This window comes from Mustela putorius, unplaced genomic scaffold (assembly GCF_011764305.1).
Source record: "Mustela putorius furo isolate JIRA1106 unplaced genomic scaffold, ASM1176430v1.1 tig00003944_pilon_pilon_pilon, whole genome shotgun sequence".
NCBI classification, from domain to species: domain Eukaryota; kingdom Metazoa; phylum Chordata; class Mammalia; order Carnivora; family Mustelidae; genus Mustela; species Mustela putorius.
Genome location: NW_025422088.1, coordinates 4824277 through 4842444, shown reverse-complemented (window position 1 = coordinate 4842444; position 18168 = coordinate 4824277). Strand labels below are relative to the sequence as shown.

Sequence of the window (18168 nt, the reverse complement as noted above, 5' to 3'; positions counted from 1 at the left end):
AACCAGAAGAAGCCAAAGAATGTAGATGGCAAGTAGGAGGTAGAAAAGGCGAAATAGATTTTCCCCTAAAGCCTCTGTAAGGAACCAGCCCTATTATCACCTTAATTTTAGCCTGCTGAAGCATGTCAGATTTCTGGCCTCCAGAAAGTTAAAAAAATTCACGGTGGTGCTGTTAGCCTCTAAGTTTGTGTAGTATGTTGCAATATCAATGCCAAACAAACACAACTGTTAAACTGCAGGGCAGAGGATGAAAGGACCTCTTCAAGGTCTGACTTCAAGTTCAGAACCAATGGTCAGAAGAAGAGGGGTTCATTGATAATTTCTACACTTGAGTGTTGATAAGGTTCAGGGTATGGTCATGAGAATGGAGTAGAGCTGAAGGTCATTTTACTGAATAAGCTTTTTCTTTTAACTATTTAATTTTTTTAATTGATAGTACATATAGCATAAAATTCACTCTTTTAAAATGTACAATCTAGTGTGTTTTAGTATATTTTGCAGCCACCACTACTCCCTAATTACAAAATTACTTAGTTTTAATTCAACGGTTTTCATTCTTTCTTCATATATTATGGTGTTTTAAAGAACATTTCTGAAACTGAGAGGCATAAAGAGAATGTTTTCATGAGACTACATTTTGAGTATGAAGGTTCTTCTGGACATAAATATACTCACCCATTTGAGAAGACTATACACACTTGACCAAATGAAGACTTGAGAGATTGGTTTGGTCAGGTTTGTGAGTGTGGTAGTGGCCATGGTGGGTCTTCTTCGTGGAAGACATATTGGTAACAAAGGCGCGAAGGGGAAGGCACATCCTGGCCAAAGAGCTGTCCTTGAAGGTAGAGCCCAGGAGACTGTGGGGAAGTGTGGCCTTCAGCTCCAACAGCTACTGGGAATACTAGAGCACAGCCCTTTTGTAACAGGTCTTTGGAGAAAGATCAATCCCTGGCCCTACACTCACTGATGGGACTTTCACACCCCAGTAAGTCCTCAGGCCCCCCCATAGAGGTCAGTTCTCTCAGCTCACGGCAACTTGGCCCCTTGCAGGAATATTATGGATGATCTCATTACCCCTTTCCCTCCCAGGGCCCTTTCTTCTCCTGGTGGCTGTTCTTTTACTCCTAGAAGATTCTTTTTTATAACTCCTAAATCATTTAGTAGGAAACTTGACCTGACCTGAACTACTAGGAGGCTCTTTATATTCTTTATTTCACTTACTATGAACATTCAAACATACCACTATAGGATAGTCATGTTGGGTGTTAGGTAATATGGGATATTAGATATGAAGTTGCCTTTCTAAAATACTGAAAACTCTGAACTCACACAAAATAAATCTAGCCCTGTGGATTTTGGATAAAGATGTGGACCTCTTATTGTATACCCACTGTTCACCCCTGCTATATAGGCCCCTATTCATCTCCATATTCCCTGAGATCCCCTGCACATAACACCCTCACTAAGCTTGGTCGAATGCCAGCCACTTACTTGGTTGAATGCCACTCACTTATGGTGTCACTGCACTGGGGACTGATGGCATTTGTCTTAGGTTTGGATAGTAAGTTAACCCTACCAGGCTTGAAATTCTCAGCACTACTGACCAGGGGCAGACATTCTGACAACTGTGAACTGGTTAACTGTGAACACAACACGGCCCTGAGGAGGGAAATGGCGGCACTGAGCCATTCTGGTGGCTACCAATGGAAAGGGCCTGGTGTCTCCAGAGGGTGGGAAGGCTCATTCTCAGAGGCTGACTCATACTACTTAGACAGGCTGCCAATTGCTCTCCTGACTCTAGAGAGCAGGGTCTTCCTTAGGTCAGAAAAAGCCATGGGCTAGGCTACCTAGGTAGAAAGAAATGCTTCTTGTTTGCCCAGAAATAGAGACTTGGACTTTGGGGGTGAGGGAGGGAGGGCGCACGATTCTCTGAGGCCTTTAAAAGCTGAAAATTGAAATGTCTGCCTAGTCCACAGAATGCCCTGCCTCAAAGCTTTGAAACCACCCCCTGCAGGCTCTCACTGTGTAACTCCAGGGTGATATGATTATGAAGCTATTTATTTAATGCCTCCTCCCATCAAAGCCAGAATGAGAAAAAAGGACACACAATAATTTCTGCATATTTTGATAACAAAGGAAATGGTTGTTGATGATAATAAAAATTGCTGCTCACAAATTTGCACCCTTTGTTGCCGTTTATAAAAGAGACCTTGTAGCATAAGCTCATTAGTAGCTGAACTTTATTTTGTCAAAGGAAATGGAGTCAAGAGAGATTATGTTTCATCTTTAATATGGCTGTTCAACAATGCCATTATCCTGAATTTCAGATTAATTTAATTGAACCTTAATGAACAAAATTAGTTGTTTTACGCAATTAGAATCCAATTTCAATGGGTTAGAAAATGAATAGGATGGGAAATGTGGTTGATTTGATTTTCCTCAAGACTGATTCTCTAGGCCTCTTTCTGCCTCTACGTTTTCTCCCTCCATTGAATAAGAGACTAATATTTTTGTAATTTTATAAGACCTTTGAGTTGCCAATTTTTCCCCCCAGACAACACAAAATGTCTGTGACCTTCAAGGAGTTGGAGTGGGAGGGACGTGAGGACAAGGAGCCAAAGGGAATTGGCCAGTGGTAATCAGTTACAAAGAACTAAGGTAGAAACACTCTCCCAGCCCAGTGTGGCCTACCTTCTTACACACCTGACCTTCCTCCCTCCCTCTTTGAGATGAAAAAGTGGATATTGAGCAGCATCTAACAAAAAGTCAGGAGGGATGGGCTTTAGAGTCATGTAGATTTGAGTGCAAAGCTCCCCTTTACCACTAATAACTTTGTGACTTGGTGTTTGTCTCTTCACAGTTGACCTCAGTTTCTCCATCAGTACAATAGGCATAATAATACCTATTTCTTGACAGTGATGTTAAGCATTCAGTGAGAGAATATATATCAAGTAATCAACATATTGGCCAGTTTAACAAGTGGGCGCTGCCAACTGTTCCTAGTCTTTATCATCACCACCATCACCATTCTCATGGTCTGCATCTTCATCTTCATTCTTACAACCTCGGAGTCCTTGCTTTATGTGCAAAACTACATAGTCCACCTACCTTAGGTTAGTGTTTCTGGTCAACTAAGCTTTTCCAACTTTCATCTTACTCAACTGGAAAGAGGAGGTAAGATGAGAAAACCAGTTTTCTTAGGTGTTTGGGAGGCTTCGCCCTCATCTTGGAAAGAGCAGGAGGAGCTGGTAACTTGATGTGGGGGAAGGGCATGGTCACATGAAATTCCTGCAGAGTCACAAAACACTGCTATCAATTCCCCTATCTGTGATGTGAGGCAATTAGGCTACTCCTATAGACCTCCATCTCTAAAGAGCTTACCATTCTGCAACTACTGCCATCTTTCCTGCTTAATGGACTGCATTCCAATAAGCCAGCCCTTGCCAAGAAAACTCTTCAGCTTGCATCAGAATTGCTGAAGCTTCCTGTGGAATGTTCCCTACCAGTGTAAGTACTGACTCAGTGCTCTGGAATGTGGTTTCCTGAGACATAGCTGAGGTGAGAATGGTAACCAGAGGGATTTGGCACAGTCTTAGTAAACATCACCTTCCCTGTACAACACAGCATTGACCAAGGTGAGGCAACAGAACATCAAAAGAATCATTCTTGTTCACTTTGGTCTCATCAGCCTGAATTGTTAAATGGGTTTTCAGTGAAAATCTAAAAAAGAGCATACTTATGTCTTAAGTATGAAATGCTATTGCAATATTCCAGACTCTTATCAAGTGCTTCCCAATTACTTCTGAGAGTCCTCAAGGAGCATCTTGATGTGCTCATAAATAAATGCTCTTGGTTTTTACCTGGTAACTGCCATTTTCATGTGTTCTCCAATATGACTTCAAGAATGTCAGCATGCTCAGCTGTCACTGCCCTCCAGGCTGAGGGAGAGGAACTTTTTTCTGCGTCCTGTTGATAATGCTGAAGCTACCCCCCACATTATGCTCAGAAACCAGTGCGAATGATACCACTGTTGTAACTTCTGAGATGTACTGAGGTTATACTGGGACCCCACTGCTGCCTGAGGTTGGGAGTTGTAGAGCCAGGACAGCCACCACCATTCTAAGCTGAGGTTGACACCCGGTGACATCACTCTGCTAGCCCTGACACTTCCCTGAAGCAGAAAGAGTTGTCCTCCTGTCCTGGTGTCTCCTGTGTCTGTGCTCATCTTATAGTGCAACTTCATATGCTTAACCTGTCAAGGAGACTGAATTGTGTACACTGCCTTTTTTGGGTATTGTTTCTTATAGTCCTTGCTTTTGTGAGGGGTTAGGGCTCCATAGGGCTGAATGTTGGGAGCTCTTAAAAATGTGAAGAGCAAAAATCCACTCAGGTTACTTCAGTTGTGGTGGTTTTATTGCAGAGTTAAGAGTATGCAAAACACAGCCAAGAATCTGGACCTCATGGATATGAACATGGCTGGGAATGAGAGAGTTCTTAGGATCTCTTTATTCCAATGCGCCCTCATCCTGAATTCATTGCTCTTTAGTTTTTTCTATTATCCACAACCATGTCCCTCACACTTCCTTCTAAGGCCTCTGCTGCCACATAGCTTTTGCTGCTGACCTTCACCATTTGATTTTTTTAGCTTCTCTTCCTAGTACCACTGATTCTCCAAATGTCCAGGCCAAAATCATTAGTAGAAATAAATTTGAGGAGGACATGAATTTTGGTCTCTTTTGTTTATTGATATAGTCACAGAACTTAAAAGACTGGCTCTACCACAAAAACTAAGTGCAAATTAATTAGGCTTTCTCTGCACTGAGGATTTTTTTTTTTTTTTAAACTTTCAAAAACGGGCATGTTAATAGCAGCTAGTTTGCAGGGTTGTTAGGAGAATTAAATAAATTAATATTTATAAAATTTACGTGTCTTGCACAGAATACATTCAGTGGAAACATTTATTCAATACAATTTAAAGATAAAACGTCAGGATGCTTGGCTGCCTCAGTCAGTGGAGCATGAGACTCTTGATCTCAGGATTCTAAGTTCGAACCCCACACTGAGTGTAAGGATTACATAAAATCTTTTTTAAAAATCCAATAAAATGTCTACACATAGTTGGTACTCAAAAAATATTTATTGCCTTGATTAAATAAGTTTCTTGAAGAATCAGACTGGCTTAATTGCTCCTTCCCCACTTGAGAGCTCTTGTACCAGTCTTTCTCATATTCTCCTTTCAACCTAACTCTTAGGTTAGGTTTCTACTCCAGGCCATTTGCTTGACTAGGAGTTCGAGGTTTCGTGTTACAAGCAAAAGTGACTTATGTAGAAGAAATTCCTTAAAAGAGGCCTCTGCAGTTGTAGGTACTCTGGGTCATGCCTGTCTGATCTGGTGAGGATCTCACACAGTCATCTCTGTCCTCCACTGGCTGAGTTATTGTTTACAAATTCATGTATCAGCTCCTTCCTTAGGGCAGTTCTTTCCCAGAAGGGCTCTTGTCTCGTGCTAAACTGTGTGTGCTGGTCTCTCCCATTGGCCTGCCAAATGGCTCAGTCTTCTTTTATTCTCAGTGGTAAATAAAATGCTGAGGCTCTTGCTATACAGCTCTCTTCTCTTTCTCCCTGTCTATTCTTTGAACTTCTTCAGCTGAGGGACCTTCAGGTTCTAGAAAAAAGACCTCCTCCACTGTGCACTACTGTGCATTCATATACATATAGACCTGCATTATGACGCCAAGATGCTCCCTTTTTAACCTAAAGGTATTTGTAGTTTATATTTTTCTGCTAGAAGGCCACCTGAGAGCCAGGAATAACATTTCTGGGGCCGCCAATCAGATAACGAATACAACTGCTTATTATTCTTTCCCTCTGGCTCCTAGGTGAGCTAAATTCCACACGAGGTCCTAAGTTATCTGGGAGGAAGTTTTTTAATTTAATTTTTTCAGGAAGTTGAGTCCCTGAAGTCCCACAAGCTGAAATGGAGCAGCCGAGGAAAATGGCAAGGGAGTCTCCATGATGTGAGTGGGCAGCCAGGTAATGAGGACAGAAGTGAGCTCTGTCAAGGGCCATAGGGAGGAACAGAAAGGAGGAAACTATTAGTTTAGACTGGGGCATGTTGAGATGGCTGCTGTCTAGACAGTTAAATTGTTACATTCCAGGAACTGGCATTTGATTATCCCCAACTTGAAGACGGGGGACAACTCTAGACCACTTCCAGGCCCTTCAGAGCAGTGGTTTTCAATCAAGCTACATGCCAGTGTCATCTAGGGAGCTATTTAAAACATCTAGATTCTTGGTCCACACTCCAGACTTTATAAATCAGAATCTCTTGGAGTTAGGGCCCAAAAATCTTACGACAATTTACTCGTCCACAGATGGTACCAATGCAGACCATTCTGGGCCAGTCTGGGGACTATGTGGGAGACAGATGCAATCCTATTGGGTTGTACACCATCCTGCGTCAGTTATAAAAACAGAAATATTACCACTTGGAAAAAATATAGACCTAAAAAAAAAAGCTTTAGCTTTGGCATTTTAAGACCTGTGTTGGAGTCTCATCTCTGCCACTAACCTAAACTCTTCTGGATAAGTCATTTGATCTCTACAAGTTTCATTTTCCTCTTTTGTAAAGGGGGAATAGTAACACCTGCCTTGTCTACTATTTAGAGTTGTTTCAGGGATCAAAGAGGATAAATATGGGTAAATGCTTTGAGAACTGGAAAATAATATTCAAATATATGATGTAGAACTCTAGAGTAATGCTATTTGTGCTCTCTTAAAGAACTTCTGATAAATCTTATGAAACAAATACCACTGTATGTTACCTCCTCTCATTCTGCCCCATGTACAAAAAGTGCACAAGCAAGACACATTTATTTAAATTCTTTACACTATGTTTATTTGGCCCTATCAACAAAAAGCAATTACCAGCCAAGATATGGAAACAACCTAAGTTTCCATCAATAGTTGAATATGTGCAATGTATATACAATGGAATATTATTTATCCACGAGAAAGAAGAAATGTTTGCCATTTGCAACAACATAGATGAAACTGAAAGCCATTACTCTAAGTGAAATAAACCAGGTAGAGAAATAAACTAGGTAGTGAAATAAACCAGGTAGATACTGCATGGTATCACTTAAATGTGAAATAAATTTTTAAAAAGAGTAAAATGCCTAGAAACAGAGTGATAGCTTGGGTGTGGGGGAAATAGGGAAAGGTTGGTTAAAAGGTTAAAAACTTTAGCTACAAAATGAATAAGTTTTGAGGATCTAATATAAAATGTGGTGATCATAATTCTAAAAATGTGTTAAATCATGGAAATTTATTGAGAACAGAACTTAAATGTCCTCAACCAAAAAACAAAAAATAGAAAGATAAATATGTGCGGTGATGGATGAGTTAATTAAGTAAATGGTAAGGATCCACTCACAATACATATGTAAATCAAATCACAGGATGGACATTTTAATTATCTTACAATTTTCGTTGTCAGTTATACCACAATAAAGTTGAGGGTCAGGGTGTGGGGTAGAGGGTTGGATTGGGGAAATAGCTGCTTGATTCCCAGATGAAGATGGGAGAAATGAGTACATGCATTTATTCTCTTCCCTATTCTTAAGCTTACTTAGTAAAGTTATAATAAAATGATTTTTAATAATATAAAAATACAAAGACCTAGAAATGAGAGAGAAGATAGTGTTTTAAAAAATGAAAGCTAGATAGCCATAGGATGGAAAAAGATTTGATAGACTTGAGGAAGTTGAGTCCTAAACTGGCAGTGGCAGAAAGCCATGGAATAATGCCACTTAAACATACAGAACCTTCCTGTCCCTGCAAGGCTCAGGAATTAGTGATTTCATATACATCTAAAAATGGGCATGAGGGTAGGGTTGAAAATAAAAACACTTGTTGAAAGATTATTTAAATACAAATGAAGAAACAATGCAGTGGACACCCCAGCATTTTCCCCCAAAGGCTTCAGAATCAGTGATTCCATTTGTCTGGAAGTGGAGGTGAAAACAGAACTGGAAATGGGAAAATTGTTCAAAGATTATTCCAATCCCTTGTATCAGGAGGACTGCATTTTTTGCCCCAAGAGAAGATTGAAGGTATGATCTCTGCAAAATATAAGACAGAGAACTGGGCTAGAGAATGATAGGCACAACTGAGAGTAGAACCATGTTGGAAACAAGAATATTAAATGAAGGATCACAGATTAACTGAGACTCTGCTTTCTTCCCTTACTTAGTTTTCAATGTACTGGCAACTAAGCTTATAGTCTATAAGCAGGAGAATGGAATCTAGCCCAGAAGAAAACATCTGAAGATTCTGACAATGTAAAAGTCTCTGACAAAATGGCCAAGACATTTACCCAACAGGAAAGTCCAGAGTTGCCAATCCCTTTTGAGGTGCATGGAGCTTCTATCTCACCTGTATGTGTGTGAGGGATCACTAGAGCATCTAATATGAAAATCATAGACAAGACAAAACAAACAAGAAAACTAGTTTGAGAAAATTAATTGCACTTAGAGAAACTTGAAAACAAACAACCCCCCCCCCCTTAAACCTACCTACTATTAAGAGCTTCAGGAAAACAAGAACACGACACTACAAAAAGAAACATTCAGAGAATCTATGAGTACTTGAAAATTGGTATAAAGTTAAGTGAATCTCTAAAAACCAAAACAATGTAAAAGCTAAAGGAAAAGGCAAACAAAAAGATAATGAACTAGTCCTGGAGGTTAAAGATACAAATTATTGGGGTTCCAGAAAGAGAAAACAGTGAAGAAATCATGAAGGGAATAATTCAAGAAATTGCCCCAAACTTAGAGGAGAGGTTCTAAAGGGTAAAGATCAACTAAGTTCAGTATTCAGTAATGAAAAAAGAGCCGTACAAAAGTCATCATTTTGGAATTTAAGAATGTAGGTAGAAAAACTAAGAGTTCATGCAAGCTTCCAGACTTTTTTAAAAAAGATTTTACTTATTTATTTGAGAGAGAGAGCATGGGCACACAAGTGTCAGGGAGGGCAGAAGGAAAGAGAGAAGCAGACTCCCCAATGAGCAGGAAGCCCAACATGGGGTCAATCCCAGCACCCTGGGATCATGAACTTAGCTGGAGGCAGACACTTAATGGACTGAGCCGCCCAGGCACCCTAAAGCTTCCAGATTTTCCATAAAGAATAAACTTTTAGACTGGCAGGAAACTTCTTGACAATGATGAAATCTAGAGGACAAGAGAATAGAGAGGCAAAATTATTTTCAACCTTGAATTCTGTATCCAGCCAAACTATTAATTTAGCTTGAGACAAAAAGGTATTTTCAAGATTTATAAACACCTAACTAATTTATCTGTCATGTGCCGTTTCTCATCAAGTTACTGGAGAATCGGCTCTACCAAAATAACAGAGTAAACCAAAATAGAAAGATATGGCTTGCTAGATATTCTTGGTTTACTTCTTCAGTTCTATTCTCCATCTGTTCTTGGTGCCCCAGGAAACTGATCTACAATACCATACTACATTACCTGGGCTCGCTTGCTGGGGGATTTATAAGTGGGTTTGACCACTAGAGATGCTGGCAAGGGATCAGCAGGAAGAAACTGAGGGGATAATTTTTATTCCCCATGCTTCCTCTCTATCAGAAATCAGAGAGAATTATGCTGGACCTAAGTTGGTCAGAAGCTGTCTTCCATCTAATACCATGATTCTCTTTGGCTGACCCTTCCACAATGGCTCTTATAAGGTTCAAATATCAGTTTCTTCCCTTTGCTATTATGACTTTCTACTGCTGCTACATAGATCTTGAGATAAGACCATCTAGATTCGAGCAGCTCAAAAGACCCTGGGAGAGGTTTCATTCAGAAGATGAAAACAATAGGATCCTTAAGGTGCTTGAAGGTATTGAGGAGAGATACACAACTGGAGGGCAGATTTGGGTTGAATTAGTATGAAGTACATAAAAAGCAAGCAAATGTAAAACAATACATATATTAAATTCAGGAAAAATAAAAAGTTGTGCTGGAAAGGAAAAGTAATTTTTGTGTATTACATGGCTCAGCTACGCTTTTATAATCATAATAATGTAACTGAAATTGATCTAATTAAAATCACAATAGGACTTGGAATAGCGGAGGTGGGGGGGCACAAAATTTTCTGTTGGTTTCTGAGAGCTGGTAGTAGTGGTGGTGGCCAGTGAGATTCATATCCTCATCTTCCTCAGTGGCAAGCCAATACCTAGAAATAAAAACCAAAGAAATACCATAATACAAATGGTATAAATAATCTATAAGCACATTATCTAAAAGAATACCAAAAGAATCCATTAAAAGGGGTAAATATTATTGCCTTTGGGGAAAGAATAATGAAGTAGATAATTGCTGGCTTTATTTTTATTTATTTATTTTTAAACAACAGGCAGACCTATTGCCTCTAAACTCTGGTCAGGTACACATTTGATAAAAATAAAACTGATTTTTCTTTTAAAAGGAGGAAAGGCAACTAACTTTACAATTCTCTCTTTTTATTTTTATCTGAAATACTAGAACTCCAACACTGCCTTCCAGAAGAACAGAACTTAAGAACAAAAAAGGTCCAGGAGCAAAGAGGTAGAGAAGATGGGAAAACTTTGTGTGGGGTACCATTCTATTAGGATGGTTAAAAACCTGCCAGTGATGGAGAGAACAGATGGAACCTGCACCCAAGGAAGCTCAAAGTAAAATAATCAAAGAACTCAAGCAGAACAGGCTGAACCATTCTAGACATCAAGAGGTAACCCTAGAGGAACGAGCCCTGGAATTGTACAGAAAGCCAAGTTCCTTCAGCAGGGCCTCAAATCTGCTGCCAAGCTCCTGGTAGCTAAAAACCAAAACTGGGGCATGAACTGTTACATAATCTTTATGATCAGAGAGAATTATGGAAAGTTCCTCAGGGAAGACGGAAGAGCTTTTCTTAGCAGTAAATTATAAAGAAATATCTCATGTGGGCTCTTATAGGAGATACGCAGTGATGTAGGGATAAGGCTCTCAATAATGCTGCCACTGGAGCCATCGAGATAAGTTGCCTGTGCTTCCTTTGACAAATGCCCAAGGCAGAGAGCTTTGCAGGGGTGAACGTAGCCTGGATGCAGGGCTTGATCTGAGCGGTGCCCAAGGATGTCTGGTTCTGGGGTTGACTAAATATCAAAGACAGAGGAATATGTTTAAAATATCTGAGAAGCATGGAGACTGGTATGGACAGCAAATGAAGCAGGTATTGGGAGCCGCTTTACAGACAGAAAAGTAAAGCAGGAAAGTGAGAGGAGCATCTGGTGGGTGTGACGACAGCCGGGATATATCCGGGCTGCCAGCAAAGAAAGTGATCTAAGGTTTAGATAGAAGGATCTCTGCTTCCCCCAAGGATTGGGAAGGAACAAGAAAAGCCATAGGTAGCTTAGAAGTAGTCATTGAAGGCTTGCGCCTGCTGTTGGAACAAAGCATGTGGCCCAGAGTCTGATGACTAAGCAGGGGAGGCTTCATTGTGTCCTGTGTCCCTTGCCAGTGTATCATTATATTCGGAGTATTCTAATCTCGGTAGAAAATTTGTTAGGTCTTCGATATGCTTATTCTTCAAAAGAAATCTTGACAAAATAGGGAGCCTTCTGGATTCACTAACCTTAAATGTGCTGTAGAAGCTAAAAGGAAGACAAGTTGTATTCCACATAGGAAGTTGGAGAGACTTCCTGTAGGAGGTGGCTTTAGGATTTAGGCTTGATTGATGTGGAGGACGTTGGAGCTAGTGGCAACATTGACAGCCAAGAACTCAGGGATAGGTTAGATAACAGTGGGGGAGTGGTTAGGTGTGGCCAGGTGTCTGTTGTTGGAAGACCGTTGAGAGATGAAGATTGAAGGCAAGATCAGAACTTGCTTTGGAGGGTCTTAAATTCCAGGACAAAAGAATAGCAGTCATCAGTGGCTGGTGTCTGCTCTCACGGACAGTGGTAGGTGTACAGATCCAAAAGTGAGATGTTAGTGGTTTTATATGAGTGTTAAGAATGTCACTTCTCTCTCCTGTGTCTGTTGCCTAAGTATCATTTTCAATGTCCCCAGAGCCAGACTAATTTCCTTAACAGCTGCTGACATTACTTGAACTCCTTTTATAAATCCAGGCACTGTACTGGGTGCCTTACATTTCTTATCTTAAGTCAGTGAAGTAAGTACTGTTTTAGGATAATTTTATAGCAAGTGAAGGCTAGTGAAATTTGGACACTTTTTTCAAGGTCACATAGCTAGTAACGATGGAATCAGATTTAGAATCCAGCCCCATGCATTCTGTTCATTAGCAGTTACTGCCCTTCTTGAAGTGAAGAAGGCCCTAAAGCCTTACTGAACCCAAAGATCAGTGCAGAGCAGGTGCTCAGAAGATTGACCCTGACTGCCAGAGTGTGATGCTAGGGAAGACCAGGCTGACTCAGGCAAGGGGTACTTCGTCCCGGGAGATAGTCTGGGGCTCAGTTGCTAAGGATAGGGGCAACTCATGTTTCCTAGCATTGTTTTTCCTACCCACTCTCAAGCTCAGGAAACTCAACTAGGAAGGACCCTTTGAGGTCCTACTTCTGGGGACAGGGTCCAGAAGGCAGATGGGTATCTGCCTTCCCTATCTACTAGGTCTCTGGAAATGGTCTCTAACCCTGCTCTTGGCTTCTAGATATCCAGTTAGAGCAGGGACTGAGCCAAGCTAGTGTTCTTTAACTCTTGAGGGTACTGCTTTTGGGGGCTGTGACCTCTGCAGCTCTAAGGTGATGCCAGCTGAGGTCTGTGGCATGGCCATAGGTATCTATCTGCAGAGACATTAGCTCTGAGATGTTCTGCCCTCATTTCCTGGGTCAAGGTAGGGGTGGGAGGCAGTGATGTGGTCTCCTCATGTTAATTCCTACTCCCTCACAGGGAGTCTGGCCACAGGGCCACTCTTACCAGCCAGGAAGCAGGCAGTTAGACAGGCTTTCTCCCCATCTTCATCATGGTGTCTAAAATTTCATTACTAGAAACATATATACTTTCTGCCTTTGGAGTGTCCTATTAAAATTCAGATCCCCCTGGCAAAGACTATATTTTAAGTACCTATTACCTGACTTCTCAGCCAGGAATGCTTGAGTGAGATAATTATGGGACACCTAGAGTCAGAACGTTAAGAGGATAGGATGAGGGTGGGCTGGAGGAAAAGTGCTGCTAACAGCAACAGAAATGGAAGAGGGACATTGTATGAAGAATTTCCAGGCACTTAGGGATAGCCCTGTATAACCATACCAGTAAGGACAGGTTCTAGAATTTAAGTAAAACAAAATACATTAATCAAAAAAGTTATCAAGCCAGAAATAGGTAGGGAATTCATTCACCCATTCATCCATCCTTAAAACCTATGACAAGGACTTATTTTGTGCCTGATATTGGGCAGGTGTATAAGAGTTACTTAGGTGATTGAGCTATGATCCCTTCCTTCTGTGAGTTTCTAGTCTGGTGGAAGAAGAGATAAGATATATGAAAAACAACCACCAAACGAGATGGTAAGTGTTACGGCTCATAAGACAAGAAGAGATAGGAGTTCTGAGGTGGGGAAGGCTAATGACACTGAAAAGACCTTCTTGGAGGAAGTGACAAATGAATCAGGCCTTAAAGAATGTGTAGGATCCCAGCAGATGGAACCAAGAAAGACATGAAGAAAGGAAAGGAGACAGGAAATTGGAGAGTATATTAGGGGACTAGGAAGTGGCCTGTGTAGCTTCACAGAGCTTATGAAGGAAAGATTGGAGATAAACCTGGAAGGGCTCTGGCCTTGACTTGAAAGAGTCCCTGAGGCTTTGGCTCAGAGTGGAGTTGGATCCCAGGAGGGAGGTTGCTTTGCTGTTATGTCTGGGGAAGCCTAGGAAGGACTAGTGATGGGGGCAGGGAGAGGGAGATTGTGAGACACATGCAGTGAAAAGGGAGGAGAGGGGTATGCGTGGAGTCAGACAGGCCAGAGAGGAATTCTTAGCTTGTCTTTTTGCTTTGCTGAGAAATTCAGAGCAAGCTATTAGATTTTCCCTGCCTTCACATATTCCATCTCTAAAACTCAGTTTCTTAAAGGAAAATATTTAATACAACTAGGCCTAAAAATGTTTTCAAAACTTCTGGGGCTAGAGGCTATGGCCTCATGGCACTTTCCAAATTTTTAGCATTTGTGAATTCCAGAGGGGAGAGAAGCAGTGTCTGTTTCAACTCTCCTGTGTCCTACCTGCCACAGAACAGGCACATCCCTCTGGCTGGTGGAAGCTGAGGGTGATGGAAATGACAAGATTAGTAGGGGACCAAGTGATTCTTGCTACCCATGCACTGGATCTTGAATGTAGAGCAGAGTTCCAGTCTCAGAGGTGGGATTGTGCCTGGGCAGGGATGCTACACATTGAGAACTGACTTGGGGTGGCCTGCAGTCAGCACACAGTCAGAGTACTGGAGATAAGGAGGCATGTCATCGTTTCTAACAGTGAAAAATTGGAAACAACGTACATGTCCAAGAAGAGGGGATTGATAAAATGAATTATGGGTGGTGCCTAGGTGGCTCAGTGGGTTAAGCCGCTGCCTATGGCTCAGGTCATGATCTGGGGTCCTGGGATTGAGTCCCGCATTGGGTTCGCTGTTCAGCAGGGAGCCTGCTTCACACTCTCTCTCTCTGCCTGCCTCTCTGCCTACTTGTGATCTCTGCCTGTCAAATAAATTTTAAAAATAAATAAATAATGGAAGAGGCATTCTCTGAAATATGGTAAGTCCATGGTACTGATCTAAGTTTATTTGTAAAGTAGTATCATCATAATACAGCCAATTACAAATTTCAGCCTATTACAAATTTCTGTATGTTCTCTTCTATTATAATTAACAAATGTCCATTATTCTAGCAAAGACCTATCTCTCTGCTTGTGCACAAAATTCTATTCATTCATCATCCGGGGCATAGGTCCAGTTGTTATCTCCTTTCCTTCATTATTATCCCTTCCCTCTACTGGATTATAAACATCACCTCAAAAACCTACCATACTATTACTCATCCAAAAGCTAAAATAAAATATACAACCTTTCTTGACTTCCCCAGATCCTACCTTGTCTTCTCTCTGCTTTCTCTCATTGCAAAACTTTTTGAAACAGTGGTTTATATTTGCCTCTACTTCCTTCCACTCACTCTTTCTTAAGTTCACTCAGATCATGTTGTTCTCCTATTGTTCCACCAAAACTATTTGGTGTTACTTTGTCAATCAAATGTTCAGTCTTATTTAACCTCATCCCACTTAACCTTTCAGCAGCCTGTTACAGCTGATCATACCGGCTTATAACACTTTTCTTACTTGCTTTCTGGGACAGGAGACCCTGATGGCTTTCCCCTTACTTCTGTGGCCTCTTAAATGATTTTTCAGATTCTTCCAATTGTCCTTACTTTTTAATTTTCCTTTCCTCTAGGGTCCAGCTCCCAGGTCTCTTTGTTTTTTTCTGTACTCTCTATAGGGAATTTCATTCAGGTGTATGGTTTTAAACATCATATACACACTGTCAATTTCAGAATGATATCTCCAGTTTCAACATATATCTGCTTGCATGCTTAATAGGCATCTGAAACTTGGTTCTTCCAAGTGGAACTTGTGGCTTTCCCCACTTCATATGCCCAATAGTGCCCACAACTCCTAAAGCTCCCCCTCTACCCATTTAGGTCATCTTGACTCCCGTGTTTCTCTCACATTTCACAACAAAGTATCAGCAAATCTTGATGGTACTATCCAAAAATCTGCTCTGCCAGCAACATCTTAAAACGTCCTGAATCTGGCTCCTTCTCATCACTACGCAGCTTTCACTGGGTCTCTGCTACCCATATCATTGTCTTTCTAGTTCTATCTGGTCTCAATGCCTGTTTTCTCTACAAAGCAGCCAGAACTGTCCTTTTAAGACCTCCATCCCTGCTTACAACTCTCTGTGGCTTCCAACAGACAAAATAAAACCCCAACCCCTAACCATGCCCAAAGGCCCTGGGATCTGACCTTTATTCCCACCCTTTCCCTCTGGATCACTACTTTCCACCTACGGCAGCCTCTTTGCTCGTCCTTGATGATGCCCAGAACATTCCTGTCTCCCATTATTATCTACTGTGTATAGTATAGGAGTTGTGTCCAGCTTCTATGAAGGTCATTCACATTAGCTGCAGTGTGATTTGTACCCCTGGAAGTCTCAGTGCACAACCTGCATAGCTGTATATAGCATATGTCTAGCATATATTAAAGCATAAATTTATTCATATATTTATTTATTTTCTGATTCCCCCAGTAGAACATAAGCTCCTTCAGGAGGGAGACTTTGCATACCCCAGCATGTAGAACAGGACCTACAATAGGACCTCAGAGATGCTCAAAAATTTTTTGATATATGAACTAATATCTGTCTATGTGGTTGCATAGGAATTAAAAAGAATAGATAGTGATTATATCTGACCAATGAAATTACATGTAATTTTTCACTGTCTTCTTCATCCTTTCCTTAGGACAAGGATATTTTAATAAGAATATATTATTTTTATAAAGATGCAATTATTTTGGAGTTAGATAAACCTGAGGTTGAATTCTGCCTCTATACTTGTTGAGTAACCTTGGGCAAATTTATTACCATCTCTGTGTCTTTTTAAAATGGAGATACTATCTAGTTTATTGGGCCATTATGAGGATTAAATAAAATATGTACATCAAAGCTTGGCACAGCAGCTGCCTCAGTAAATAATACTCTCTCCTCCTTTTAATTATTATTGTTTTTATTCTTCTTCTTGGGGAGAGATCATTGAGATGTAAATAAAGTCTCTAAGCCTTGAAGAACAAACTGGTCTATGTTCAAATGCAGTTGTCTTTCCCTGATGGCCAGTGAGAGGGAATAACTGGGCTGGACTGATGCCCAAGACAGTGCAATGTGGTGAATTAATAAAGGGAAGCCAGGTCATTAATAGGACTTTAAGTATTTTAAGGCTTTTGTAACTCTATTTGTGTTCTTGTGGATTATAGCAGGAAAATGGCCTGGAAAGTGGGCAGGAAGAGAAGGGAGGGACCCTCTCCTTTATTCTCCACTGGCCTTGTATTAGAGGAAATCTATGTAAAAGAACAATGAGGCCCTGGGAGCAATCAGTGAGAGCACTAGGATCTGCTGGAGGGAAGAAAAGCTGTAGTGAGCTTACCAAAAGCCCGACATGCCCACCTTGGACCAAGTGCCAGCACCAGGAGCACTCTTTTGCCTTGGCCCAGAGACTTGGGGGGCACACATTCCAATCTCATTATGCCATCCTTGAGCTCAAACAGCAAAGGGTGATTTGCTACTCATAGATTTATGGTGATAGTTATCTTGGTCAAAACTCATGTGCACATCAATCACAACAATGTACTTCATGGTTCACCTACTGGCTTTCCAGAGAGCCCACCAGAAAATATTTTAATTGTTAATTCTGACAACACTTCTGGCCTGAATCCTGCAACATCCCACCATGGGAAGCTCAGTGAAATTAATTTAGAGAGAAACCCGGAGGCATTGCTCCTTCTTTCTCCTTTAAAATTAGAACAAGCCTTAAGCAGGAAGCTCCCTCTTCCTGACCTCGGGTCCAGCCTGGCACCTATAGGATTTCCAGAGTCATTCTAACTAGAAAATATCCCAAGCCCTTAAACATGAGAGCAGCAACGAGGAGGAGAAATGTCACTGGGCAAAACCTCTGATTAGCCAAACATCTTCAAATCCAAAAGATATCTCTTTCCAAGCCTTGAACCCTAAATGTTTCTCCCTAGGCATAAGTAAAAGCAGATAAAGAAAATCTTTGTTTCTTTGTTTCTGGTTCACCTACAGACACTCCTACAGATCTTATCTTTCAGTCTTATGAATGCTTTTCTTGATGAAAAGGAGAGAGGGCAGGCTTTTTTCCTTCCTTGGCCTCCAAGCCATGTGATCAGAAATAGCCATCATTCCTTCCATTCATATCCTTCTATCATATCCTTCCATTTTTCTAGAAGAAACAGCCCTACATTAATACCATGCTTTAACTCAGTACCATGTTCTCATGCCAGTGACAGCTTACTGGACCAGGAGTGGAGGCAGAGAGAACCTTGGCTAAAAACAGTGGCCCATGATTTTATGTGGTCCTAGAGAC

The 18168-nt window shown here is 41.0% G+C and overlaps 1 protein-coding gene across 4 annotated transcripts in view; it reads left to right on the top strand.

Moving 5' to 3' along the window:
* KDM4C (lysine demethylase 4C) overlaps window positions 1-18168 on the top strand; it is a 510087-nt gene that overhangs the window by 481051 nt on the left and 10868 nt on the right. For 2 of the 4 annotated variants that reach the window (XM_045069840.1, XM_045069841.1), the window contains exon 24: window positions 10548-10610. The exons of the other annotated variants lie outside the window; for them this stretch is intronic. In XM_045069840.1, the coding sequence (XP_044925775.1) occupies window positions 10548-10583 (36 nt within the window). In that variant the 3' untranslated portion in view covers window positions 10584-10610. The remainder of the gene's footprint in view (window positions 1-10547; window positions 10611-18168) is intronic. 4 annotated transcript variants of the gene reach the window in all.